This window comes from Canis lupus, chromosome 1 (assembly GCF_011100685.1).
Source record: "Canis lupus familiaris isolate Mischka breed German Shepherd chromosome 1, alternate assembly UU_Cfam_GSD_1.0, whole genome shotgun sequence".
In the NCBI taxonomy this organism is placed as follows: Eukaryota; Metazoa; Chordata; class Mammalia; order Carnivora; family Canidae; genus Canis; species Canis lupus.
In genome coordinates, this window is record NC_049222.1 from 29,642,532 (window position 1) to 29,670,426 (window position 27,895).

Sequence of the window (27,895 nt, forward strand, 5' to 3'; positions counted from 1 at the left end):
GGGAGGTATCAGTTGCATCTCCATAGGATAGCATTCATTTGCAACTTTAATGAATGAGAATCATTTGATTACTATCAGTTTTCTATAACTTTCAGAGTTGTAAAATAATCCAGTCAAAGACTATGAAAGGTATGGACCCCTATAGAATGAGGTAACCCTGTGGGGCCCTAGGACAGTGCCAACATTTCACTGAAACAACACCTCGCAGTCTTTTTGCTGATTGAAGTCTTTCAGTTTTTCCTGACAGCAAGGTAATGGTAATGGGCAAAGAAGTGAGTCTTTATATAGGAGACTGAAACTGAGAAAGATGATCTTTAGCACTTGAGAAAGGAGACACCCTATTATCTCTTCTCATTCTCCATCTTGAGTCTGGCCTTGAAGGAGTCTTCATAGCGAGGAGATATTCCCAGAGATGGGATGGAAAGATGGCTTTTGTTGTGAAGAAGTAGGAGAGGAGCTAGGAAAGATTCCTCACTTTGACCAGCTAGAGAATGAGTCAGTCTCATCCTGTAAAGCAGATTGCTTATTTTCATGCCATTCACTTTACTTATCTTTTGGTCTTTTCATTAATGCTTATTTTTCAGGTCTTTTTTTTTTTTTTTAATGTCTTTCAGCCTGGCCTCAGATGGGGAGAGTAGGGGCCGCAGTAGGGGACATTAAGAGAAAGCGTTGCGTTTACTCTCAGTCACAGAATCAGGTGGGAAGCAGAGCCTCCCGGGACCACTGAGATGGTCATCAATGAGAGCCCTGCCTACCCGTGCCAAGCACCATCATCTTTCCTTACCAAGAGGTCCACTGCACCTACCAGGGAGAGTCAGGCACCTCTTTGTTAGTTTAGTAAAGTGCTTTTCTTCTCTCATTATTTTTTATTGTAAGCTTTTTAAAACTTGTGGCACTAGCTGGGGTTTAATTAATTAGTTAATGGAGAAATATTATTTGCATTAATTTGAACCAACTATTCATTATTACATATAATTTCAATTTGAGGTTTTTTAAAATTTATTTCTTTATTTTTTTAAAGGAAAGATTTTTAAAATTTTTTTTTTTTTTATTTTTTTTATTTATGATAGTCACAGAGAGAGAGAGAGAGAGAGGCAGAGACACAGGCAGAGGGAGAAGCAGGCTCCATGCACCGGGAGCCTGACGTGGGATTCGATCCTGGGTCTCCAGGATCGCGCCCTGGGCCAAAGGCAGGCGCCAAACCGCTGCGCCACCCAGGGATCCCTAAAGGAAAGATATTTTAAAAAAGATTTTATTTATTTATTCATGAGAGACACACTGAGAGAGAGAAAGAGGCACAGACACAGGCAGAGGGAGAAGCAGGCTCCATGCAGGCAGCCTGACATGGGGCTCGATCCCAGGTCTCCAGGATCAGGCCCTAGGCTAAAGGCGGCGCTAAACCGCTGAGCCACCAGGTCTGCCCCCTTTAAAAACAACAACAACAACAACAACAACAACAACTAGGATGTCTTTTAATTTAAATTCGTTTTGCCAAAATACAGTATAACACCCAGTGCTAAAAAAAACAAACAAAAAAACAACCCAGTGCTCATCACATCACATGTCCTGTCACTCAATTGCCCCATCCCCCCACCTACCTCCCCTTCGGCAACCCTCAGTTTGTTTCCAAGATTTAAGACTCTTTCATGGTTTGTCTTCCTTTCTGATTTTTCCCCATTCAGTTTCCCCTCTTCCCTTATGGTCCCCTTCACTATTTCTTACATTCCACATATGAGTGAAATCATATGATGATTGTCTTTCTCTGATTGACTTATTTCACTCAGCATAGTACCCTCCAGTTCCATCCACATTGATGTAAATGGTAGGTATTCGTCCTTTCTGATGGCTGAGTAATATTCCATTGTGTGTGTGTGTGTGTATGTATATCATGTCTTCTTTATCCATTCATCTTTATTTTTGATTTTATCAATTACTTTATAGATTTGTGAACATCTGCTGATTCATTGGCCTTGACATTTGTTACTTACTTAAGTTCTGAGTAAATAACATATGGAAAGGCCTACCTACTTGAAAAGATTACATAGATGAGACAGGGGTAAATTAATATAATGGTCTTTGTGTCCCATGATATAAGAACTTAGAACTGTAGGATTAGGCAGATAATGAATGTTAGTTTGCCTTTTGTGAGGCACTATTTCTGGTTGACAGAGTCAACAGATCTAGGTCCTGGTTCCAGCTCTGCTACTTCAGTATGAACATGAGAAAATGTTAATCTCTGCAATCTTAATCTGCAAAGTACATTCTTTGAGCTAATATATATGGAGTCATTATTATGCTCTAGGAAAACGTGGTCTGTGCCCTCAAAGAGCCAAAGACATACATGTCAATAATAAGTATAGTCGAATAGTATAGGTGCTGTGAATGACTTCATAGTGGGAGTGATGCTTAAGATTCTTCAAAAGAGAGGTACATCTCCAGGCAGAACAAGGCAAGGGGAAGAGGGAAAGGTAGGGCGTAGAGAGGTCACTCAGGGTAGGGGATCAGGAAAAGGACAAGAGCACAGAGGCATGAACAAGAGGCCGGGACTGGCATGTGTGGGCCCAGTACGGTAAGAGAGGAAGAAGTAGGTGGCAACCAGATCTTGAAGAGTCTGGTATTTAAAGCTTACATTAAAAAGTTTATTAAAAGGTGTCTACTGCTCTCTCTAGCTTGGATTCTGGTCTAAAATGCTATTAGTGATAAGGAGTTAATATGTTCAGATCACTCAGTGTGATTCTTGCACTCATTGACAGCCAGGTAATTCGACTGCCCACGAAGACTGTGAGTTCCTTTGTGAAACTTGGAGCCTTTGTAACCATCAAGGGGTGGGAAATAGAGTGCAAATACCTTTAGTCAAACTCTCTCTCATGCCATGGTCTACATTTTTTTGGTATTTTTTTATTATGAAAAATTTCACACATACCAAAAGTAAACAGAATAGGATAATGAACTTTCTTCCTTTACCCAGCTTCAACAATTATCAGCGTTCTTGTTTTATTTCTTATTCTACTCATGTCCTACTCCCATTCAGTTATTATTATTATTGTCATTATTCTTCTTACTATGTTTAGGTATCATTTACACACATCAAAGTGTACAAATCTTAGATATATGTTTTGACAGACAGGTACACTGTGTAATCTTCTCCCATCACAATATAGAACATTTGTATCTTCCTCCAAAATTCTCTTCTGTCTCTTCCCAGTCTTTCCCTATCCCCACTTCTACCTCCATCTGAAAAACCAAAACAAAAATTTGCCCTAATTTTTTTTAACCTGAGATTAAGTTTTGCCTGTTTTAGAACATACATGATGGAATGCCCTGTAAGGAGGCTTGTTTCTGTCTCCTTTCACTCAACTTAATGTCTGTGAGATTTGTACACGTGGTTGAGCCTATCAGTAGCTCCCTCTGTTGTGTTGCTCAGCAGCATTCCCGTTGTAGGAATGTACTACAATTTGTTATCTTCTCTTGTCAAGGGATACTTTGGTTGTTTCCAGTTTTGTACTATTGTGAATGAAGTTGCTATGAACACATTCTTGCTATACATTGTTTCATAAAGCCATTTTCATTTCTCTTGGATAAACCTCTAGAAGTAGAATTACTGGGTTTAAAGATAGGTATATGTTAAACTTCATAAGAGACAGCCAGTTTCTCCAAGTGGTTGTACCAGGCATGTGTGCAAGTTATATCTGCACTACATCTGGCAACATTCGATACTGTCTATCTTATTTTAGTCATTCTCCTGTGTATGTGGTAACGTGTTGTAGCTTTTATTTGCATTTCCCTGATGCCTAATGATGTTGAACATTTTATTTTTCATCTGCTTGTTCGTCATATGTCTTGTTTTGTCTATTAGTAAAGTCTTTTGCCCATTTTCAATTGGATTTTCTTTTTATTATGGAGCTATACTAGTTCTTTATATATATTCTGGATAGATGTTGTCAGATGCATTTGTTTTGGGAGTATTTTCTCCGACTCTGTGTCTTACCTATTCATTTTCTTAACAATGTCTTTTGATGAGCAAAAGTTTTATTTTTGATTGCACCTAACAATTTTTTGTGGTTATTGCTTCCTGTGCCCCGTCTATAAAATCTTTACTAATCTTCAGATTGATAATATATTCTATGTTTTCTTCTCAAAGCTTTATACTTTTAGCTTTTATACTCAGGTTCATTAACCTGAAGTTAATTTTTGTTTATGGTGTGAAGTTGGGGCTGAGGTTCATTTTTTTCCCCCCTATGGACATTCAGTTCCAATACCATTAGTCGAAAAGACTTCCCATTCCCTGTTGAATTGTCTTTGTACATTGGATGTAAAGCTGTTGTCCAGCTGTGAGGTCTATTCCTGATCTCTGTTCTGTTCCTTAATCTTCTTGTATATCCTTATGCCAATGTTGCACTGTTCTAATTACTGTAGTTTTTGTGGTAAGTCTTGAGTGAGGTAGTCTAGGAAGTACATTTTTGCTGTTCTTTTTCAAGATTGTTTTGGCTATTCTAGGTCCTCTGAATTTTCACATAAGCTTTAAAAGTCATCTTGTCCATCTTCATTAAAAAGCCTGCTGAGATCATGAATTATTTATAAATTATATGGGAGGATTAAATTTGGAACAATATTGAACCCATGAACATACTTCCTTGTTTATTTAGGCCTCCTCAATTTCTCTCAGCAGTGTTTTCATTTTTTATGTGGCTGTTTTGCATGTCTTTTATTGAATATGTTACTAAGTACTTTGTTAAGTGATACTATTTTAAATGAATATTTTAATTTTAATTTTTTAAGTCTGTATAGAGTATATAGAGATATAATTGACTTTATATATTCTTATAATACTCTGAAACATCGCTATACTCACAACCTTTTACCACACTGTTCCTAAGCACCATGGACTTTCCTCCCTTCGTGTTTTCATGACTTTTCAGACTTGAATGTCCTCGTCTCCCTTGCCTGCCCCTAAAGAGGGCCAAGGTGAATGCTACAGCATTTTTGAAATCTTCTGATACCACCCCACTTAGATTCAGATAGCCCCTCCTCTGAGAGTATCTGTTAGAGCATTTTCCACCTCAGGTCTTGAATGAACCATTCTGTGAAGGCAAGAGGTGTACTTTATCTCCTTTCTATCCTCACAATATCTAGCATGGTGCCTTGGTTCTCAGTTTAGGAGTAGGTTTTTCCAGCATTTATCTTGGGACATACAGGAGATGATGTAGTTCTGGGGTGAGGTCGTGAGGAGGCAGGAAATCCTTACAGGCAACTTCAATCAATTGGAAACAATCCCTGAAGTGTATCCTTAGAAAAAAGGGAAAATTAGACCTTCTTCTTATTTAAAATGTTTACCAGTGGGCAATCTACTTCCACTCTAAATGACTTTGGCTTTTGCTGCCAATCTGTAATGTTTGTAGATTATGTTTCTTCTTACTTGCTTTTTGTTTTCTAGGTGGCTGATTGTGCTTGGGATGAAACAATAAAGATATATGATCCTGTTTGCCTTACTATGCCTGCTTGAGATGCACTCCCCCAGTCATAAGCAAAGGAGACTGGCTGAGAGCTACTTAATAGGAAATAAATTAACTACCCATAACCTAGATATTATGCTTTTATGTGCTATTCAGATTTCAAATTTTTGAAAATGTACCCTGAAATCAGTTTTGATGCAGTTGATAAAGACTGCGGTTCACTATTTAAGCCTGGTACATAAGCGATATTTCTTAAAACAGTCCTAAGAAATGATGTTATAGTACCTCTTGTAATGTCTATTAAAATGTAATCTCTGTATTGTAAAATGGATTAAAATATGGAAGATCTGTAGATTATATTGATAGTGACATATTTTATTTTTAATTTGTCATTTTTGATGTAAAATATAATCACTGCTGTTGGTAAAAATTAAAATAAACTACATTTCTCAATTACTTATGATTCTATGATATCCTAGTAAGGTTGCTTTTTCTAATATTTATAAATGAATACAATACTATATATAATACAGAGGTATCTGTGGTTCAGTGACAGGGCTAGTGATATAGATTTGATTTATTCAGCAATACTTACTGAGCATCTACTATGTTCTTGACACAGACTAAATGAGATTATCTCAAGGACTAGTGGCATGTTTTAAGAACATGGGATGCTGTGAGTTAAAAGCTTATGTTTTTTACATTTATTAAGCTCTTTTTAGATGCTATAACCTTGACCCTATATTTCTCTCTTCCTATGTCTCTACTATCAAATGTTTTTTAAAAAACTGGTCACTGGGCAAAAAGTCTTAGGTCCTACAAAGTTTCAAGCAGTTACCCTTGAAACTCTCCCTAAGTGATACTATAACCCTCTTTAAATTTCCTTGAAAACTCCCTAGGTGCAGATGATCTGTTAAAAAAAAAAAAAAAAAATAGGCGGAAAGGGAAAAATTGGTAAAACCATCAACATTGTATTGCTTTTATATTTTTATATAATGTTAAAGTAAAATGTTATAAAAGGAAAAAATTGTCATTAAATTTTAACAAGTTTTTTTAACATTTTTAAGGAGCAAAATATATTTGTAGTAATCACAAAAATTAGAATATACGTATATGATCTAAGTTATGTAATTACATTACATATTTGTTTACTTGTTCTAGAGTAAAGTTGACAGCTTACAACATACAAAAACAAGACCACATAAAAGAACAAAAGGAGCATAAAGAGAAGCTTTATGTAGGAGTGAGGCTTGAATTTCTCTGCCTCAAAGTCCCAGAAAGTTGCTCCTGGCAGCATAAATGGGAAGCCTGCTTGAGTGCACAATTCAGTGCTCAAGGCCTAACGGCAAGGACTTTGTCTTAGTCCCAGGCGTGGCCCTGGTTCTATACGTGGTGCATAGAAGGTGCTCAAGAAATATTTGTTTAAAAAAAAAATTTTGTTAAATGAATGTACTCATGGAAAAGTACAACTCTTTTTAGTTCTTAAACCAATCAGTACAAATTGTTTTTGAGAGGCCCCAGAAAGAGGACACTGCTTTCTTAACATGAATATAGGAATATAATGTACGGATCAGGAGGTCAAACACATCCTTAGAGCAGTCATGATAAAGCTAATGGAGCTGTTTCTTGTTTCCCTCCAGAACTAGTGGCATCACACCAGGTGCAGCTCAGTAAAAGCAGGCTCACAGTGGTGTTCTATATATCAGCTGAATTTATAATAGGTCTTTAAAAAACATACCTAACCCAGATCACATTTACAATGAAATAAAACCACTTACTTATTTTCCTTTTAGGATGCAAGAGATTTTGTTAAAATAATCTACCATGTATCTTTTGAAACAAATACTTGTGACTTAAAAACTAATGTCTCTCTTGATTTTTTTCCCCCTCGATATTGAGGATGTGTTAGAGGGGTTTAGGACATTGACTGCATAATCCTTAACTCAGGTTCTTAGAGTCCCCCAGTATGAAAGAGCATGGGTGAATGTTTATCCAGTGGGTTCCCTAGAGCAATTGGCGAACCAGAAGGAAAGGTGCTGGATTCTCTCCTGGAAGAGAATTCCCAAGATTTTTAAATACTTGGTAGTTCACAAGCCAGGCAGCCTCTGGACAGCATTTGTCTCTGGGCTAGTGAGCGCTTTGCTTTCATCCTGCCTGCCTCTGCAACCTCTTCTGTGATCTGGGCACAATGTGAGATGATTTCTCTATGTTATTCCTTTTGATTTACATAATATCCTTACAAGGAAGTCCTCCCAGTTTTCCAGACAAAGAAATGAAGGCTCCAAGAGCCGATAAGCATAGAGCTGGAATGTGAAATCTGCTTTGACTGGATCCAAAGTCTAAATTGCTGAGGCGCTGACCCTGAGTCTGGAGTGACCCTACCAAGGTATGTCACCCCCAGAAAGAGCAAGCTGAGAGCCAACTGTACAACAGTCTCTTCTATCTGTGGCATGTTTTAACTGACCAATGTGGCTATAATTTGGCCTTTCCCAAAATGAATTCATGAATTTCTTAGCAGGCCTCTTCTTGAGTGAGATAATCCACTTAAATATTTTTTAGTTCCAAAAAAAAAAAAAAAAAAAATATTTTTTAGTTCCATGTATTCACTGAAAACTTCCAGATCTGTATTTCCTGCCTCCCCCATTCAGGTCTCCCATAGCCTTTGTGCTTATTTTCTTCTAATCAGACTAACTGGTCTTGCTCACCAATGGGCTCCTCTGGCACATGCTTTCTCACTTGTTGCCAATACTGTCCACCCAGGCGCTCAAGCTAAAGACTTAAATACCATTCCTGTTCCTTCCCTTTTCCCCACCCCTCTACTACAAGACAAATCCCTTAAATCTTCATCCCTTTGACCCCCTAAATACTTTTTCATTCTGTCCTCTCCCTTCAATCCAGCCAGCATAGCTCTGGTTCAAGCCATTGTTAAGTTTTCTGAGGACAATCCCAGCAGATGATCCCTCCCTAAATGAGGGGTCTTTCTAGTTTTGTGCCCTCAGAGCCATCCTTCCCAACACAGCTGCTGGAGACAGATCTAAAAACGCAATCCAATTACATCAATTTGAGTGTAAGACCTTTCTCTGCTTATAGGATTGACTACAGGAAAAAAAGTTTAAGCTCACTAATCAGGCAGCTGTGGTCCTTTGGAGCTAGCCCCTTCCTCTCTCTGCACCCTTGCTTCACCAGCTTTGTGCTCCACAACACAGGTGTGCTCACAGACTCCCCGTATAAATAATGCAGGTGTTCATTTCTGTCTTTGTTCAATGCAGCCAACGTGCCTGGATTGTCCTGCTCTTGGCTCAGTGAATTCTCATTTATTTTTTTATTGAAGTATAGTTGACACATAATGTTAACGTTAGTTTCAGGTGTAAATTGGTTTGACATCATTTGAAAGTCATGTGAAATGACTAAAGAAAAAGATTGGCAATACAAAAATTAAAATAGCAAAATACACCATTAGCAAAGCTAAGATATATTGGAAGGTATATTTGCAACATATGTAACAGACTGTTTAATAGCCAGTTAATAAAGAGCTCTCAAAAATCACTAAGGCGATCAAACATAAACATGGATAAAGGATATCAATAGATAATTAACAGATGAAAAAATGCAAATGTTTAGTACACTTCAAAATACGTGCCTAGACTTTGTCTAATTGACCACAAAGAAATGCAAATTAAAATGAGATTCCATATTTTGCTTATCAGTTTGTCAAACACTAAAATATTGATAATATGTAATATTAAAGCGAGAGCACTGCTGAGGCACCTGGGTAACTCAGTTGTTTAAACATCCAACTCTTGATTTGGGCTAAGGTCATGATCTCAGGGTTGTGGGATGAAGCCCCAGGGCAGGCTCTACACTTGGAGGGGAGACTGCTTGAGATTCCCTCTCTCTCTCCCTCTGCCCTTCCTCCTCAACCCTGCTACCCACCCCCATGCTCATGCTCTCTTTTGTTCTAAAATCATAAAAAAATAAAAAAATAAAAAAAAAGGTACGAGCACTGTTATATACCTTTTTGGAAGGCTATTTGGCAGTAAAGATTTTAAATTACTGGTTGACTCCAGTAATTCCCTGTTGTAGAATTCCCTGTCTGTGTGCTCCCACCCCAAATACTTATAGAATATGTAAGAACAAATGTGGAAGAATAGTCATTACATCATTGGTAAAATCTAGATGCCGGTCTCAAGAAGGAAAGGTTATACTATAGAATAATCATTTAAAAGAATAAAGTAGAACTATGTGTTATCAATATGTATAATAGTGAAAAAAATACATGAAACGTGAAAAAAATGAAAAAATACATGAAAAAACATGAAAAAAAGTGTTATAAATATATATAATAGTTATCTATTTCTGTGTAACAAGCACCCAAACAGTAGCAGCTTAAAACAACAAACACTTATTTTAGAGTTTCTATACGAAACTATAGGAATCCAAGGAAAAAACTATATAGGAATCCAAAGATGGCGTAGCTGAATTGTTCTGGCTCAGGTTTTGTCATGACAATTCAGTTAGACTGTCACCAGGGTCTGCAGGTATCTGAAGCTCCCCTGGGGCTAATGAATCAGTTTCCAAAGTCACTCATGATTGTTAGTAGGCCTCAGATACCCACCATGTGGGACCTTCCACAGGTTGTCTGAGTGTCCCCTATGACATGGCATCTGGCTTCCTCCAGACTGACTGATAGAAAATTCAAGATGGGAGCTTCAGTGTGTTGTAACTTGATCTGAGGGAATGACACCATCACTTTGCTGTGTCTTATTGGTCACACAGACCAGCCCTGGTACAACTTAGGAGGGATTAACCAAAGGTCTGAATACAAGGAAGTAGATATCATGAAGGCTAACCAGCCCACAATATGGTTTTTTTTTTTTTAATTTTTATTTAAAGATTTTATTTATTTATTCATGAGAGACAGAGAGAGAGAGAGAGACAGAGACATAGGCAGAGGGAGAAGCAGGCTCCATGCAGGGAGCCTGACATGGGACTCGATCCCTGGTTTCCAGGTTCAGGCCCTGGGCTGAAGGCAGCGCTAAACCACTGAGCCACTCGGGCTGCCCATGTTTTTAAAATAGTAAATTAGGGGTGCCTGGATGGCTCAGTTAAATGTCTGCCTTCAGCTCAGGTCATGATCCTGGGAGCCTGGGATCCTGCTCCAACATTTTTATTTTATTTTATTTTTTTCAGCCCCAACATTTTTTTTAAAGAAGTATAAATATGTATAAATAGATAAGTAAGAAAAACTTGAAGGTTTGCATCAACAGCCAGCTCTGCCTAGTGGGGTTGGTGTGGGGTTAGGGGTGGGGAATACTGAAGGTAACATGTTCAGTTATTGTTACAAAGTTTGTTTTCCTTTTATATACTATAATGAGAATGGGTTACTCTTAAAAATAATGAAATAAAACCATATTTCCTTCTCCAGAATGTCTTCTCTGATACCTCTGGAAAAAGCTGACTTCATTGCCCTCTTTATTGCTCTTCTGTTTATGCCACAAGAACCCACTGTTGCATAAGCATCTCATGCATGGATTGTCTCACCTCTACCTGTGAATCCCTAAGACCTAAGATGTGGCTCATCTTTGAATTTTCTGTGGCTAACCAGCTGCCTGGCCCCGAATACTTGCTCTATATGTTTGCCAAATGAACGAACTAAAGGATTTATTTAATGCCATCAATATGTATTAAATAGCTCCAAAGATAATGGAGCTTGATACCTGTAGGTCAAACAGCTTTTTGACCTTCAGAGCTACATTCTTATTCAATTAACCTTGCTAAACACCGTATTCTTGTTTTTCCCATTTTTCTTTAGGAGCTTATCTAGTAAATTGGTGTGGGAGAGATGGTATTAAATTTTTTTTAAATGAAAGCCCTAATGGAAAAGAATTATATGCAATAAAGTGGAGAAAATGAACTGTTTCATGCCAATGTAGGTTTCAAGTATTAAGCTAAATTTTCTTGCCTAAATGAGAAGGGTAAGATAGCTGAATCAGCCCCAAATCTTTTACCTAATGTTAGTATCACAAATGGAAGCAATTATAATTGCTGGCAGAAATGAATCATTCCAAAACTAGGTCTATGTAGACAGTTCTTTATTGTATTCACTTAAGATGGCTTAAAGAAACCATCCTTTAATTGGAATGGTCCCCAGAAGCAGAAATCTGTTATTTGCTGATTTCTTTAAAAAGTTAATCTTCAAAGTTTTTTTTTTAAATCTGAATATACTTTGTTCATATGCTTATACTACACACATACACATAATGTGACCTGTGGCTTCATACCCCACTTCCTAAAGAAAGAACATCCCTTGAAAAACAGAGCCCATGGAACAGACAATAGTGTGTAACCATAGCTGTTAGCAACAAAAACGAAGAATTTCCCAGGGATCCAGAATCACGGGTTTCAGTACGTTGCTTTCCAGTGTTATTCCTGGAAAGTTGACACACTGAGCCGTTTGCAAACATTTTCTGCAGTCCGTATCCACCTGGGGGGACCAGGGAGGTGGCCCTCCTAGGCCCTGGGCAGGACTGGTTGAAACCTAGATCTCTCCCACCAACGCGAGCTCCCAGCACATGCAAAGCTGGCCCAGAATCAGGGCCGCAGCGATGCTGCCAATCCTTGATGTAAATTATTTTCCTGCTCTGGTAAAAATAATCGTGGCTTCAATATCCGGGCTGGAAGTGTGGCGCTCAGCACGGGGCGAGGGGTGGGGCGTATGAAGGAGAAAACAGTAGAATCAATAAAGAAATGGTTCCTGTGTATTAGTTGGTGCGGCGGCGGTTAAGGGTTAGGAGGTTGGGGTCCCGATGGGGGCGGGTGGGTAAGAAAAGTGAGCGGGAGGGAGAGGTGGTGCGCCCCAACTCCAAGCTCTCTTCCTCACTCCCGAACCCTGGCCACGTCCGTAATTTTAAAGTAGCGCGAAAACTCAACGGCGAGCGGCTTTTAGTGTGACCTCGGCTGGGCGAACCCCTTTACCGAGGCTGAGTTTCGGCGTCCGGGCGTCACTTTCCAGGGAAAAAATTCAGAGCGAAGGGTCACCAAAGCCTTATGCCCGCAGAAAATGAGAATCTCCTTTTTCCTCTTAGCCAGATGGAAAGTAAACAGCCCTCAGGTCCTGCAGGTCCCCGAGAGGTAAGAGGTAGGGGTCGTCTGCTCCCCAAAGGGGCCAACGACAGCCCCGCCGGCCGCGGTCGGCTCCGGGGTCCAGGAAAGCCACCCCCAGCGTCGCGCGGCCGGGGCGCCGGTGCCCGCCCCCGGGGCGCCCTCCCTCCGCTGCCCTTACGCCCCCTGCACCTCCCGGCGTGGCCCGGCCTCCCTCCCGCCCGCCCTGGGGCGCCCGCGCCTGGTGGTCCCCGAACGGCGCAGGGTGCTCCCTCCCGGGACTTCTGCTCTTGCGCTCAGTTCTCGTCTTTGCCCCACTTGGATCCAGCGCCCCTGCCTGCTGCCCCAGGCTCCGCGGACCGGAGGCCACGGCCCCCCCGCCCCCCAGGTCCGGCCCTGGAAGGCGCACGGACTGGGGGGCGCGTTGCTCGCGGCGGGGAGCGGCCAGCCTCCGCGCCCTAAAGCACGCCGCGGGGGGGGGGGGCGCGGGCCGCGGGCTTCTCCGATGTGGGGGTGCTGGCGCCCGAGCCTCGGGGAGCCCCGCAGCCCGCTGGCACCGACTTTCCCCCCTTTCCTGGCTGGCAGCTGGACAAGGTCCCGCGGCTGCGCTGCGGGAGGGACGGCGGACGGAAAGGCGGCTGAAGCTCTGGCCCCGGGGCAGGGGGCGGGGGCGGGGGTACGGTGCTGGCACTTGTTGCGGCCAATAAACGCTGCTCCACCCCAGAGCGCTGCTGTTCCCAAAATCGAGCTGTGCGGGGATCCCTCGACCCGCCCTCCGGGGCTCGGAGCTGCACAGGAGAGGCGAGCGGGAGCAGCGGGCCCTGCGGGAGGCGCGGGGGCGGCGCGGGGGCCCGGGAGCTGCGGGTCCGCCGGCCTCGGGGGCCGAGCGTCCGCCCAGACCGGGAAACCGCGCGGGACACAGCCCGTCGCCGCTCGTCGCAGACTCACAAATCGCTGTCGCTAGGTTCCCGCCACTCCTCCCAGACCAGCCCCCCACCCCTGCCACTTTTCGGCGTCCCCCGCCCTCGCCATTGCCTCCCGGGAGCTGCGGGGCAGTCGGACGCGGAGCGGCCGAGCCGCGAGGACGCCTGGCGGGAGCTGCGCTCCGCGGGAGCCGGCGCCCCCTGCCCTCCGCCGCGGCCTGGGGCGGGCGCCCCGCCGCCCTCGCGCCGCCGCTCGCCGCCCTCCTCCCCGCCCTCCTTCCGCAGGTCCCGGAGCTCCGCCGCCAGCCGGGGCGGCGCGGCCGGCGCGATGCGGCAGCTGTGCCGGGGCCGCGTGCTGGGCATCTCCGTGGCTATCGCGCACGGGGTCTTCTCGGGCTCCCTCAACATCCTCCTCAAGTTCCTCATCAGCCGCTACCAGTTCTCCTTCCTGACCCTGGTGCAGTGCCTGACCAGCTCCACGGCGGCGCTGAGCCTGGAGCTGCTGCGGCGCCTGGGGCTCATCGCCGTGCCCCCCTTCGGCCTGAGCCTGGCGCGCTCCTTCGCGGGGGTCGCAGTGCTCTCCACGCTGCAGTCCAGCCTCACGCTCTGGTCCCTGCGCGGCCTCAGCCTGCCCATGTACGTGGTCTTCAAGCGCTGCCTGCCCCTGGTCACCATGCTCATCGGCGTTCTGGTGCTCAAGAACGGCGCGCCCTCGCCCGGGGTGCTGGCGGCCGTGCTCATCACCACCTGCGGCGCCGCCCTGGCAGGTGAGCTGGACCCGCGCCCGCGCCCGCGCCCGCGCCCGCCCCCGGCCCACCCTACCCCACCCGACACACGCGGCGGGGATCACTGAGTGCACGGCCCTCACTTCCAGATGGGGAAACCGAGGCAGAGAGAGGCTTGAAGGGTGGTTGCTCGGCTCGCGAACGGGACTTCTGAGGCCACGCCGTGCATTTCCCAGCGCTCCGACCTCCTCCCCCCGCCCCCCAGTCCCGGCTTCCGACCCCCGCCCCTGCCTACCCCGGGGGCGCCCTCTCCGCCATCCCCTCCCCTCCCCACCCCACCCCACCCCACCTCCCCTCTCCTCTCCTCCACGCGGCACTTCCTCCGGGAGGGGCCTGGGAACTGGAGTCCCCCGGCCGAGTCGGAGGGAGGGAGGGGGGCCCCGGACTTCCCCGGGTCACGCGGGGCGGGGGACGACGCAAGCCAAGCTCGAGCCGCAAGGGCTCGTGTGGGGTCTCGCGCCGCGCGAGGTGCCGAGGGAGCGAGGCAGAGCTTGAAGGGCTGGCCGGAGGGGAGACGGCGCCGACGGGAAGCCTTCGCACGCGCGCGGAGCGAGCGCGGCGCTCCCGGGGTTGGCGGACACTGGCTGGGGATCGCTCTTCCTGCCGGGGCCCCTCGAGGGGGTGCGGGTGCGGGTGCGGGTGCGGAGCGCCCCGGGGACCTCCCGGGCCTCGGTCTGGGACAGAGCGAGCCGGGCGCCTCCAACCTTGCCTCCCGCGGGGCGTTGGCCGAACTCGGCTCCTCCGTGTGTGTTACCCCCACGCGCAGAGCTGGGACGCGAACCCTGGGAACTCACCAACCCCACGCGTTGCCCCAGTGAATACCCCCCTCGCCAACCCGGTGTCTTCTCTGTTTCCCTCCTGCCCTGGCTCGGCGGTCCTCTCGGCGCTCCAGGAGCCGGCGACCTGACCGGCGACCCCATCGGGTACGTGGCGGGCGTGCTGGCCGTCCTGGTGCACGCCGCCTACCTGGTGCTCATCCAGAAGGCCAGCGCCGACACGGAGCACGGGCCGCTCACCGCGCAGTACGTCATCGCCGTGTCGGCCACCCCGCTGCTGGTCGTCTTCTCCTTCGCCAGCACCGACTCTGTCCGCGCCTGGGCCTTCCCGGGCTGGAGGGACCCGGCCATGGTCTGCATCTTCGTGGCCTGCATCTTGATCGGCTGCGCCATGAACTTCACCACCCTGCACTGCACCTACATCAACTCGGCCGTGACCACCAGCTTCGTGGGCGTGGTGAAGAGCATCGCCACCATCACGGTGGGCATGGTGGCCTTCAGCGACGTGGAGCCCACCTCTCTGTTCATTGCCGGCGTGGTGGTGAACACCCTGGGCTCCATCATTTACTGCGTGGCCAAATTCTTGGAGACCAGAAAGCAAAGCAACTACGAGGACCTAGAGACGCAGCCCCGGGGGGAGGAGGCGCAGCCAGGTGGAGATCAGCGGCCCTTCGTCATGGAGGAGCTGCCCGCGGAGGATGGAGACGGCGGCGGGTCACAAGGTGGCAAGGGAGCAGGTGGCTTCACTCCCAAGAGTGGGCAGGAGGCAAGGGGCAGCCCCAGAGGAGGCCCGCGGGCGGCTAGGAGTTCGCAGGTCACGGACGGCCCCCAGGAAGTGAGCAAGAGGTCACTGAAGGATGCTTACCTCGAAGTGTGGAGACTGGTTAGGGGAACCAAGTACGTGAAGAAAGATTATTTGATAGATAACGAGGAGTTACCCAGTCCCTGAAAAGGAAATGCATGTATGTATATATGTACATACACTTGTTTTATATGTTAGAGATGACGTATTTTGATGAGGGGCCACACGATTTTATTCTTTGAGGAGTGGGGAAGGGAAGCAAAGAAGGAAGCTGGGCTGACAGCCACAGAATTAGCACCTGTGTGAATTATTCAGCGTGATTTTCCCTGAGGCGTGGCAGAGACAAACAAATGTGAAGGTGCTTAGGGAAGGGAATTTTATGTCTTTGTTACCATAACCAAATGTCTGCATGTACTAAGAGTTCCTCTACCCAGCCCCTCCAGAGAGGGAGTACAGACAGGATGACCGCACTTAATAAGCTCAACGAGGACATACCCCGGTGCATCTTCAGTGATAGCTACGACTACAGATCTTATGGCCAGCTGAGCAAGAGTATCTTATTGAAATCATATATATATATATACACACACACACACACACATATATATGTATATATGTGCATATAATATATGTATGTGGGCATATACACATATATACACACATCTATATACTGAATTGATGTTTACTGTTTCTAGTCATCTGAAATATGTTTACTCTAATTTTTCTTCACTTTTTAAAAAATAAGTACTCTATTATTCTATTATATATTGGTAGAAAATGTTAAAGCTATTTTGAATATATGAGTTCTTAGCTTTAAACCTGAAGCTTAAAGTTGGCTTTTAGTAATTATAAAAATGTTTTAAAGGTTGTTTAGGTTCGTTGCTTCATCATATTTATTATTGAATGCCATAACCTTTTGAAAAGCCAGTTTTGCTGTGTCCAGTATTTTTTCAAGCAAATGCAAAGGCTGAACAATAATTCGGTCTTAAGCCCAAATAGAAGTGAGACCATTCAGTTGAGCTAGCTCTTTCGAGTCACGCTGCACATCCCAAGCCCTGTTTCAAAAACTGCAACTGCTATATTCACTTTATGATATTTTTCTATCTTAAATTTGTCAAAATAAAAGTATGAGTCGATCTGCTAAAAGATACGGTGTTATAAATTTGTTTTAGACACATTTGTGTTCTGTCGTGGCTGGGTAGCTTGCCTTGGTCTTTAGTGTGTGATGTCTGGTTTCTCTTATGGAGGGGCCACCCCATTGAGACTTTCTTAAGTTAGCATGGCAGTTTACTTTAAAACAACAACAATAATGACCACAAAAGCATCCTCGTTTTCCGGTCAAGAACACCTTTATAAAGTAAAATAAAATACTGCCTCACGCTGCAGTAAGAAAGCCAACCACAGCTGGCATCAGTTGATATGGAGCCTGAGATGAAATAGAAGAGGGCACCCAGAGGGACGTCGTACTTTCAGCTCCCTCCAGAGAGGTAATTTGAGAGAAGGCACTTTTATTATTTGCCAGCATGTTCCCGAGACTCTCAGATGGTAGTATCCTATATTTTTCTGTATTTTTCAAAAAACAAAATAAAAAGCAAAGTCAAAAAATGAAAGTTTCAGCTTCATCGGTTTGGCTTCATGAGCCGGTGAGCAAGTGTAATGTGGTGCTTTGTGACTGGTGCTGGTTGCGTGGGCAGTTCGTCATTTCCACAGGTTCCTCTACAAGCCATTTGGGATGTATGAGCCCTAATATGTCTGTAGTTAAAAATGGTTGGCTAGGGCTATTATGACCTCTTTAAAGATAAGAATTAATTTTGAGGTCAACAGGCCAGGAGACCACATCCTGTTGCACCTCTGTGAAGCAGAATTAATGAAAGATGGCAAAGCGGAATAAAGTATATCATTTTTTGTTAATACCATTGTCAGAGCAATGGAGAGCATGATTGGCTTTCGCTGTAGAAATTCCCTTTTGGCCAAAACTGTGGGTTTGCTTTTGTTGCAAAAGAATGAACTCTTTCCTCTCAACAAACGTGTAGAGACACTATCACTTAGAGAGAAACAGGACCAAGAAGATATATATTTATATTTATATAATTTATATAAATTTACATATAGATAAGCAGGACCTAGAAGTTCATATCTCTATTCTTTCTATCAATCAATCATCTATCTGTCATCTGTCTCAGAGAGAGAGGTTAGGGAATTGACATTTGTGGGGGTTGGCAAGTCTCAAATCTGTAGGGCAGGTTGGCAGGTGGGAAACTCAGGTAAGGTTTTTGTGTTGCAGTCTTTTTTTTTTTTTTAAAGATTTTATTTATTTATTCATGAGAGACACACAGAGAGAGGCAGAGACATAGGCAGAGGGAGAAGCAGGCTCCCTCGGGGAGCCCGATGTGGGACTCGATCCCAGGACCTTGGGATCATACCCGGAGCCAAAAGCAGACGCTCAACCACTGAGCCACCCAGGCGTCCCTTGTGTGGCAGTCTTGAGGCAGAATTGCTTCTTCTGCAAACCTCAGTCTGCTCTGAAGTCCTTCCACTGATTAGATGAGGCTCACTCACATTATGGAGGGTTACCTCTTTTATTCAAAATCTACGGATTGTAAATATTAATCAAATCTACAAAACAATTTGAAAGCAACCACTAACCTACTGTGTGAGCAAACAACTGGGGACCACAGCCTGGCCAGGTTGTCACATAAAAGCACCCATCACAGGCACTTATGGAGGGAGGGGATAGAGGGGAGTGTGCAAAGGTAGCAAAAACCTGGGGAGAGCAGAAGTAGACGTTCTGTCGACCCATTGGCTTGGACAAAGCTTGGTGTCTGTGCATGGCTGAAGGAAGTAAGTCATAAGGCAGGGCAGGATGTGAGTCAGTCCTGGAGCTCAGCCACAGGCGAGCATGAGCAGGTGGCAAGCATTGCCTGGCTTCCAAATCCTTCTTCCACTGCCAGTAGCACTTAGGCCCACCTACAGACTACAGATTTTGGGCTCTGCCATGGTCCAGTGGGAATGAAGTTTCTGAGGCATTCCAGGATATTCAGTGGGAGGGACTCAAAATGGAAGTCACCACTGTTGCTTGAGTGACCCAGTCCTTGTGCCCTACTTCAGACAACTTGGAGTCTCCTTCTCTCTGAGATTATGTCCTCGCCTTGCATGTAACTGGGTGTCTGGTCCCTGCCCTGATAATCTGTTCCTCTAGCAATTCTGCAGAATGGAGGCCCTGCCTCACACTCACTTGCTATTTCTTGACTGGAGTTTGTGTCTGTGGAGCACAGCATGATGTCAGACGGACCTTCTCAACGCTGACCCTGCTGCTGGCCTCATCCCCTAAATGCTGTTTAGCCCTCTCTTATGATTTGAGTCATAGATCATCCAAAATACTGGGGGAGTCATTCCCCAGAATGTGCAGGTGAGAGGGTGTGTGTGTGCTGCTGCGGATGGCTGAGCAGAGCTCAAGCAGCGGCCTAAACTTCTGCAAGACTAGCCATCCTGCAAACAAAAAAGTGCTGTCAGAGGGCCTAAGCATCTGTGGGATAAATAGTGATGCTTCATGGAGCCAAAGCTGGGTGAAACTTACGAGTCCTCAACTGACTGATGCCTTTTTTTGCACTTTAGTTTGGAATGTTTCTGTTGATATGTTGTTTTGGGGGGCATATCCACTCTGTTGATGAGCCCATCAAAGTCATTCTTCATTTCTATCACAATGTTTTGGTATTTGGAACTCCTAGCATTTTCTTTCTATTGTTTTTAAGAGTTTCCATCTCCCTGCTTCACCTGGCCATCTGCTCTTGAATGTTGTCTGCTTTTTTCGTCTGATTCATCAGCACTTTAGTTGTAGTTGTTTCAAATTCCCTGTCTGATCATTCCAAAGCCCGTGTCCTGAGTCTTGTTCTCATGTTTGCGTTGTCTACTTAGACATGTTTTGTTCTTGCTGCTCAACATGCCTTATCATGTTTGTTTGTTTGTTTGTTTGTTTTGGAAAGCCAGATGATGTGTGGGATAACAGGACCTGAGGTAAATCAGCTTCTAGTGTGAGATTTCATGTTAATATGGCTACAAGGTGCTCTGTTTGATGTTTGCTGAAACCATGGGTGTCAGAGGCTTCAAATTCTTCCAGTGTCCTTGCTTTTATTTCTTTGCTGTCTTTGGGCTTCCTCCTTAGAGTGTGATGCACCTCAGAGCTTTCAGCTGCAATCCACTCTCATCATATCGGAGCATTACTGGTGTGCTGGTAAATGGTAGCAGAGGGAAAGTGTTCTACAATCTTATTATGACATCTCAGTCTTTTAGGACATTTAACCTATGTCCCTGGGTTGTGACCTTCACAACTTTTTCTTAGTCTTTCTTTTCTTTTTTCTCCCTGTAGATGAGACAGGAAGGCCAGAGAGGCCTACAGTGGGAGAATGGAGAAATTCTTTCCCTGGAATGGGGTAAGGCTCTGGTGAGTCTTTGCTTCTGAAGAGTAGGATTTTGTTATGAGAACAGTCTAGGCATATTTCACAATGATTACTCTTTTCCTGCCTCTGCCAGAGTGCCAGGGTTTCCTGGAAGTCAAACCCATGAAGTGTGGGTGCCCCCCTCTGGGGCCCTAGGAGTTTCTCACCGTCATGATAGTTCATATCCAGCCTGCGGGAATTCATAACATTTACTATTTAAGTGTTTTTACCAGTTACAGTTCTAATGGCTTCTGCTTCAGGTAAAGTCTGCTGTAACTCCCTGGATTCACCTGTCTATCCAGATCTGGGGCTGGCAGCTCACCTTGCAACTGCAATTCTCCCATGGGTTCTTGAAAAGACATTTATTTTCAGTCGGTTGATCATTTTCTTGTAAAAATTAGAGTTACAACTTCTAAACTCTTGACATGTTACAGCTGGAACCAGAAGTCTTGCCTAAAGACTTTTGAAAAGCCTGCTCAATTTCTGTGAAGACAGAAGTTGTGAAGGGAAGCTAGACATTCCTAAGGAAGGTTCCAAAAGAAAATAAAAATATCCCAGACTGCTGGCCCTTCTTCTAACTCCTGGCCCCCCCTCACCTCAAGTTGAATGCGGAGCACTCCTGCACCCAAGCCGTGGTGACAGCTGCATGTGAGCGTGAGCAACTTTCAAGTCCAAGTGCATTGTGAGCAAGAGTCCATGCACATTCATACTGGTGTGTCCTGGCAATTGTCATTAGTATCAACCCCCCCTCTCCATTTTGGGGTGCTTCGCTTCTACATAACGGAAATTTCTTCTACTTTTGGGTTGTATTTGACCATGTTTCCAACTACCTACAATGAAACCCATGACTTTCATGTTAATCTCTGGGGATAATTGCTGACCTGACTCATCTGTTGCCTCCATCCCTAGATACCATGGTTTGTCTGCCAGGCTGGACTTCATTATAGCATCTGCTGAAGTGGTACCTTCTCCCTGGCCACACCCATCACCACCCCTTACACACATAACAATTCCGGGTATATTCCTCTCCAAATCTGTCCTGTCCTGTTCCTGGGAGAAGATAGCAGGGCTGGAAGAAAGCTGGTGAGCAGAGCAGAGTAGAATGCAGGATAGCAGGAGGCAGGGCTGGTAAATGAACTCCCAGATCTCCCTTGGGGAACCATCCCCTCTCCACTTCTGGGTTCCTGTAATTCAGATACTGTTGATTCCATCCTTTTACCCTTGGTGTGTGGTCCAGCCAATCCAATCAAAGCGTTTCCTCTACTTGGAAGCACAATTAGTTCAGGCATGGGAGCTGGTCAGAACTGACGACGTGCAAGGGTACTTTTGGAAAGACTTCAGTTGTGTGTTTTTTTCTTACTAGACTTGAACCTAGGAGGATGGGGTGGGGTGGGGCAGACGTGCTGCTGCCATCTCGCCACAAAGAAAAGATATAACAGAAAGGAAACAATACAGAGTCCAAGTAGACCACAGAGGTAGAAAGAGAGAGAAACTGAGTTTTGGTGACTTCATGTGGCCCTGAAATTAAGCTTTCACTTGAGTTAGCACTATTCCTCAGATTGTCAGTTCCATTCAGCAAAGCCTTTTGTTGTTGTCATTATTTGCTTTTGTCATTTCAAGTTGGGATTTTTGCCGCTTATAACCCAAAGAGTCCCAAATGACACAAACATAAATTAACGGTTCTCAGCCAACAGGGAGAGTAAAGGACCAAAAGAGGTTGTTTATTGGCTTTGGTTTTGTTTTTGATTTTTCACCACACAAGCTGTGCCGTCCTGCCCTCCAGTAAGGATTAGATAGGCCTCCCAGGTCTCTGGCAAATTACCCTCTAGCATGTGTGTATCCCCGATGGTCTTAAACAACCCAGGTTAGATCTATCACCTTTCTCTTCAGTTTACAATTCAGTTGAGTCCTATATTCATTGTTCACAAATTCACTGATATTAGGAGAATTTGTGTATTGCAAACTGTTATAAAGAATACTACTTGATGCCTTTACTGTAGTGCTTACTGGGGCCCTTGGGTGGCTCAGTCAGTTAAACGTCTGTCTTCGGCTCAGGCTATGATCTCAGGGTCTTGGGATTGAGCCTGGTAGGGCTCTCTCCTCAGTGGGGAGTCTGTTTCTCCTTCTCCCCATCCCGCTCTTGCTCTCTCTTTCTCTCTGTCCCAAATAAATAAAATCTTTTTTAAAAATTTAAAAATGTAGTGCTTACTATTTGCTAGGTGAGGTTCTAGTGTTTTACAAGTTCTAATTCATTTCATTCCCACAACATCCCTATAGGTTTGCATTAATATTATCTCAATCCTACAAAGGGTGAACTGAGGTATGGAGATGCTGAGTAACTTGCCCTGATCTCAGAGCTGGTAACCTGTACATCTGGGTTCACATGTGGACACAGGCTGGCTCCAGTGCTCATAAGTTTCACTGCCAGTCAGACACCATGAGGCTGAAGTGGTGATGAACAGCTGTAGTGCTTGTTGACCTTGCCACTCAGTGGGGAGCCTGCCTCTATCCCTAATTCTTTTCTGCTGATTCAACTTTATTTCTAGAACAACCAATATATGTGTGTATGTATAAATCATTTTCTGTTTGTGAGCACTAAGGGACCCAGAAAACAGTTGAAGAGCAAAGAAAGGCTCAGTTGCTATTATAACAGAATCCCCAGGCTACCCAGCCTTTTGGGTCAATCTATCTCTTAATATTCAAATAAAATAACTCATTCTTCACCTTAGATATAACCTCGGGATTTACAGACCTTCGCAGGTGTTCCTGAGGATTCACTGGATATGCTCAGGGAAGCTGATTATTTCTTGCACCCAGCTGCTGTGTTGATCACTTAAAGAAAAAAAAAACCCAAACAACTTTATTGAAATACAATTTACATACCATGAAATTTGTTCACTTTAAGTGCACAATAGTCTTTAGTATGTTTTTAGAATTGTACAATCATTACCACTAGAACATTTTCATCATTCCAAAAAGAAGTCCTGTAGCCATTAGATAGAAGTCACTAGCCATTCGTCCCCAGTCCCCCCAGCCCCCAGCCATCACTAATCTGCTTACAGCCTCCGTGGATTTGCCTATTCTGGACGGAGGCTTCTTGCTAGCCTGAGAGTGTTTATTCAGACTGCTTTTCCCAACTGGCTCCTGCACTCCCGTTTTTACACAAGGTATTGCTACTATGAAGTTGGCATTGAGACGCAGTTGACAAGATTTACCGAATGCTTGAAGCTACCTATCATAAGGGCATTTCAGTGTAGAAAGGAACATTTGAAAGTCACTATCAGAGGTCCCTGCTCTTGGAGTCCCTGAGCATCCCCCTCTCTCTCCTGGGGCGCTGCCTACTGCTGTGTGGCAAGGCCCTCCCCTCTCAGAACAGTCCCATTTCCCAGAGGAAAAGACTTAAGTCTCCCAGTTCCTTGTTTTCTCAATATTTTTCTCAAGAAGTAACTGGAGGGAACAACTGTTCTATACAATAAAAAAGCAATCATTCTCCAGTATGATTCACTACTTCTTAGAATGTGGAAAAGCCAGCTTTATTAGAATATCTTCCTTCTAGTGTTCCACTTCAGGGAGAGAAGGAGAGGGAGAAAGTTATTCTGGAAAATTTTATAACTAATGCAAAGTTGGTTGCCTGCCCACCTGTCATCCCCCTGCCCCCTATCTCATTCTTCTTTACACAGAGAACTCTAAATTTGTTCAGATAAAGGCAGCAAGTGCTTAGGGAAAGTGGACCAACCTCCTAGCAGATTAGGCATCATTTTTCTAAAGCCATCATGGTGGACTCACATCTCTTTGCCAATCACTGTTTTGGGGGTGGGCCTGTGACCCCAGCTAGTGAAAGACATGAATAAACGTGCAAGGGAAGCATTCTGGGCAAGTTCTCTATAAGAGGAAACTCCCTTTATCCTGCCTTTGCATGCAGTTGGTAAGGATGTGATGTCTGAAAGTATGGTAGTCATTTTGCAACTAGAGTGGACACAATCTTAAGGATGAAGGGCAATTTGATGAGGAAGCAAGAAGAATAAGGGAAACAGGGGCGCCCGGGGTGGGGGTGGGGGGGTCAGTCAGTTAAGTACTCCACTCTTGACTTTGGCTCAGGTCATGATCTCAGAGTCGTTAGATAGAGCCCTGCCTGGGGCTCCATGCTCAGCAGGGAATCTGCTTGAAAGATTCTCTCCCTCTCCCCCCATCATGTACAAGTGTGTGCACTCTCTCTCTCTCAAATAAATAAATGAATCTTAAAAAGAAATGAATGACAGAAAGAGCCTGTTCACTGATTCCTTCATTTTATTGTTGAATTAACAACAGTAGAACTGCCTCTGTCCATACTTCTTATTATAGGGGAAAAAAAATCCTATTCTAAAGTCACTTTTAGTTGGGCATTCTTTTTCTTTCAATCAAAAGCTTCCCAACTGATATAATATCGACTTGAAAATTAATTTTGCTTTAAAAAGAAAATGTACTTGAAAAGTAAAACTATTTTGTACCCATTGCAACACTAGTTTTCATCCATCTATCTATCCATTATCTATGCATTGACTCAACAAATGTGTTAAGACTATATCACATACCAATTTCTCAACAGTCTATTTCCTCTTTTTAATATTTCTGTATAATGTATGTAATTAGTGGTTTTATATACATGAAGAATTATGTCCAAAAGGGCTGGAGTGATGATAAAGACTCACTGAACATTCCTTGAAAGGGCAATATAAACCCTAAAGATTATCTTCTGGGTATGTCTGGGTTGCTCAGAGGTTGAGCATCTTGCCTTTGGCTCAGGGCATGATCCCAGGATCCTGGGATCAAGTCCCACATTAAGCTCCCTGCATGGAGCCTGCTTTTTTACTGCCTGTGTCTCTGCCTCTGTCTCTCTCAGTCTCTCTCTCTCTCTGTGTCTCTCATGAATAAATAAATAAATAAATAAATAAATAAATAAATAAATAAATAAACAAATAAATAAATAAATAAATAAAATCTTTAAAAAGATTATCTTCTGAAGTTTATCTGAAAGACCAAACTGGGCAATGCTCCCCATGGTCACCAAAATTTTAAATATTAACCAGAAACCCCATACAAATGATCCAAAGAGGGTGCTTGGGTGGCTCAGTTGGTTAAGCAGCTGCCTTCCGCTCAGGTCATGATCCCAGGGGTCAGGGATTGAGCCCCGCATTGGGCTCATGGATAGGCATGTCACTAGGACTTCTGTAGAAGACAGAACACTTGTTATGGACTGAATGCGTGTGGGTCCCCCCTGCACCTATTCATGTGAAATCCTCATACTCAATGTGATGGTATTTGGAGATAGGGGCCTTTGGAAAATAATTAGGTCCTGAGAGTGAGGCCCTCATAAGTGGGACTGGTGACTTTATAAGAAGAAACAAGTGAGCTAGCCTCTTTTCTCTGCTCTCTGCCATGTGAGGGTACAAAGAGGTAACGGCTATTTGTAAACCAGGAATCGAGCACATGCCAGACACGGATCTGCCAACTGACCTTGATTTTGGACTCCCAGCCTCCAGAATTATGAAAAATTCCTGTTGTTTTTAAGCTACCTCCAATCTGCAGTATTTCGTTATGATAGCCCAAGCAGTAGAAGACAAAGATTTAGATAAATATCTTCAGTGGGGACTCGGTTTTCCCCAGGCATTCCTTCTCCCTTCTTCCTCTCAGTACTGGAGTGCCCTGTGCTTCAGCTGGGCATCTGCTGCTTACCTTGGACTACTCTCCTATCTCTCTGTAGTCAGCTGCAGCCAACGGAAAGTGAAGGAAAGGGGTGTGGAGAATGTTCATATCACTTTGTTACAAGAAACTTGCTTGTTGATGAAAAAGCTTTGGACTGGATAATGCAATTATCCAATTTAAAAATTGTAAAAATGGCAAATTTTATGTTTTATATATATAACTCAGGTTGCTGTAACAAAGTACCACAGCAGGTGGCTTAAACAGCAAACATATTATCTATCAGTCCTGGAGTGCAAGTCCCAGAGCAAGTCCCAGAGCAAGGTGCCAGCATGATGAGAACCTGCTTGCTGGCTTGTAAATAGTCACCTTCTCACTGTGTCCTTTCAAGGCCAAGAGAGAGTTCTGGGCTCTTCATACCCTTATAAGGGCACTGATTTCACTTGGGGTCCTCACCCATGACCTCATCCAAATCTAGTCACCTCCCAAAAGTCCCACCTCCAAACATTACTGCATCTGGGATTAAGATCTCAACATCTAAATTTTGGGAGGACATTTTCTGTCCATAGCAATGTTTTATCATGATTTTGAAATGAATAATGAATTATACCAAAATCCATTGAAATGGGCACTACATGGGTGAATTATGTGGAACATGAATGATGTCTCAAAAAAGCTGTTGTGGGATCCCTGGGTGGCGCAGCGGTTTGGCGCCTGCCTTTGGCCCAGGGCGCGATCCTGGAGACCCGGGATCGAATCCCACATCGGGCTCCCGGTGCATGGAGCCTGCTTCTCCCTCTGCCTGTGTCTCTGCCTCTCTCTCTCTCTCTCTGTGACTATCATAAATAAATAAAAATTAAAAAAAAAAAAAAAAAAGCTGTTGTAAGAAAGTGGTAAGAAACCTACTGTCCTTTCCTTCCTCTCTTTCCAGCCTCATGACTCACTCCACTGTAGATGTGGCACTAGCCCGGCTGTGACAGAGCTCAGGGATGTCGGAGCGCACTCAGAACGAGGGCCCTGAATGATCCCGTGAGCCAGAGTTTCTGCCACTAACCCTACCCCTCCTTTCAGGCTACTGCAAGAGAGAAGTTGAGCTTTTTCCTCAGGGTTCCTTGTAGTTCAGCAGCTTGGCCAGTATTCTAAGCAAAACACTGCCACTCACTTCACACACTGAGAAAGATCATGAATGAGAAACAAGAGGCAAGGATGGAAGGCCGCGTCTTGCTCTCTTTCTTCCACTTCTTCCTCCGTCATCTTGACCAACACTCGGCTTATAACTGGTGATGTGCCAGGATTCCACACGTCCTGTACCTGCTGTTTTTAATTTATAGAACTGCTGAAGGCACAGTATTGTATATAAGAATAAGCTACACTATTCAATTTTTTTCATTGATTTCATTAAAAAGCTGAGAGTGTTTCTGTGAGGACAATATTCTATAGCAGAACTCAAGTAAGAATTTGTTTGTGGGTGAACCAAGATAGTGGCTCCCGTGGATCTGGAGTTGAAGAAGACCTTCACAGAACTTCAAACCAAAGTTACTGACACTCAACAGAAGGTGAAGCTTGCAGACATACAGATTGAACAGCTGAACAGAACGAAAAAGCATGCACATCTTATACAGATTTTGACTTTGGTAGATGAGACCAACATGTCTGAAGATGTAGGAAGAATGTTTATTCTTTAGTCCAAGGAGGTAATTCACAGCCAACTGTTAGAGAAACAGAAAATAACAGAAGAAAAAATTAAAGAACTAGAACAGAAAAAATTCTACCTGGAGTGGAGTGTGAGGGAAGTTGAGGATAACATCTGGGAGATGCTGATGACACAAAAGGCACAGTAGGAAATATCCAGCCGAAGCTTCCTGCCCCCTCCTATTCCTGGCAAGGGCAGGTGGGGGACCCATGTGGAGAAAGAAACTTCTCTTATGCCCTGATGGACT

At 44.5% G+C, this 27,895-nt stretch overlaps 2 protein-coding genes and 1 pseudogene across 4 annotated transcripts in view; all 3 read left to right on the top strand.

Moving 5' to 3' along the window:
* PEX7 (peroxisomal biogenesis factor 7) overlaps positions 1-11,239 on the top strand; it is an 86,069-nt gene extending 74,830 nt beyond the window's left edge. For 2 of the 3 annotated variants that reach the window (XM_038526124.1, XM_038526126.1), the window contains exon 10: positions 5,435-5,916. In XM_038526124.1, coding sequence (XP_038382052.1) covers positions 5,435-5,503 — 69 coding nt within the window. In that variant the 3' untranslated portion in view covers positions 5,504-5,916. Of the gene's footprint in view, positions 1-5,434; positions 5,917-10,878 lie in introns of those variants that run through there. The other variant, XM_038526125.1, reaches the window with a different exon arrangement.
* Positions 11,240-13,775: 2,536 nt separating this feature from the next.
* Positions 13,776-17,445, top strand: SLC35D3 (solute carrier family 35 member D3). Its single transcript, XM_038525581.1, has 2 exons — positions 13,776-14,244; positions 15,155-17,445. The coding sequence occupies exons 1-2, from the start codon at positions 13,806-13,808 to the stop codon at positions 15,985-15,987; spliced, it is 1,272 nt and encodes a 423-aa protein (XP_038381509.1). The 5' UTR covers positions 13,776-13,805; the 3' UTR covers positions 15,988-17,445.
* LOC100856045 lies at positions 16,302-27,796 on the top strand (annotated as a pseudogene).
* The last annotated feature ends 99 nt before the right edge of the window (positions 27,797-27,895 follow it).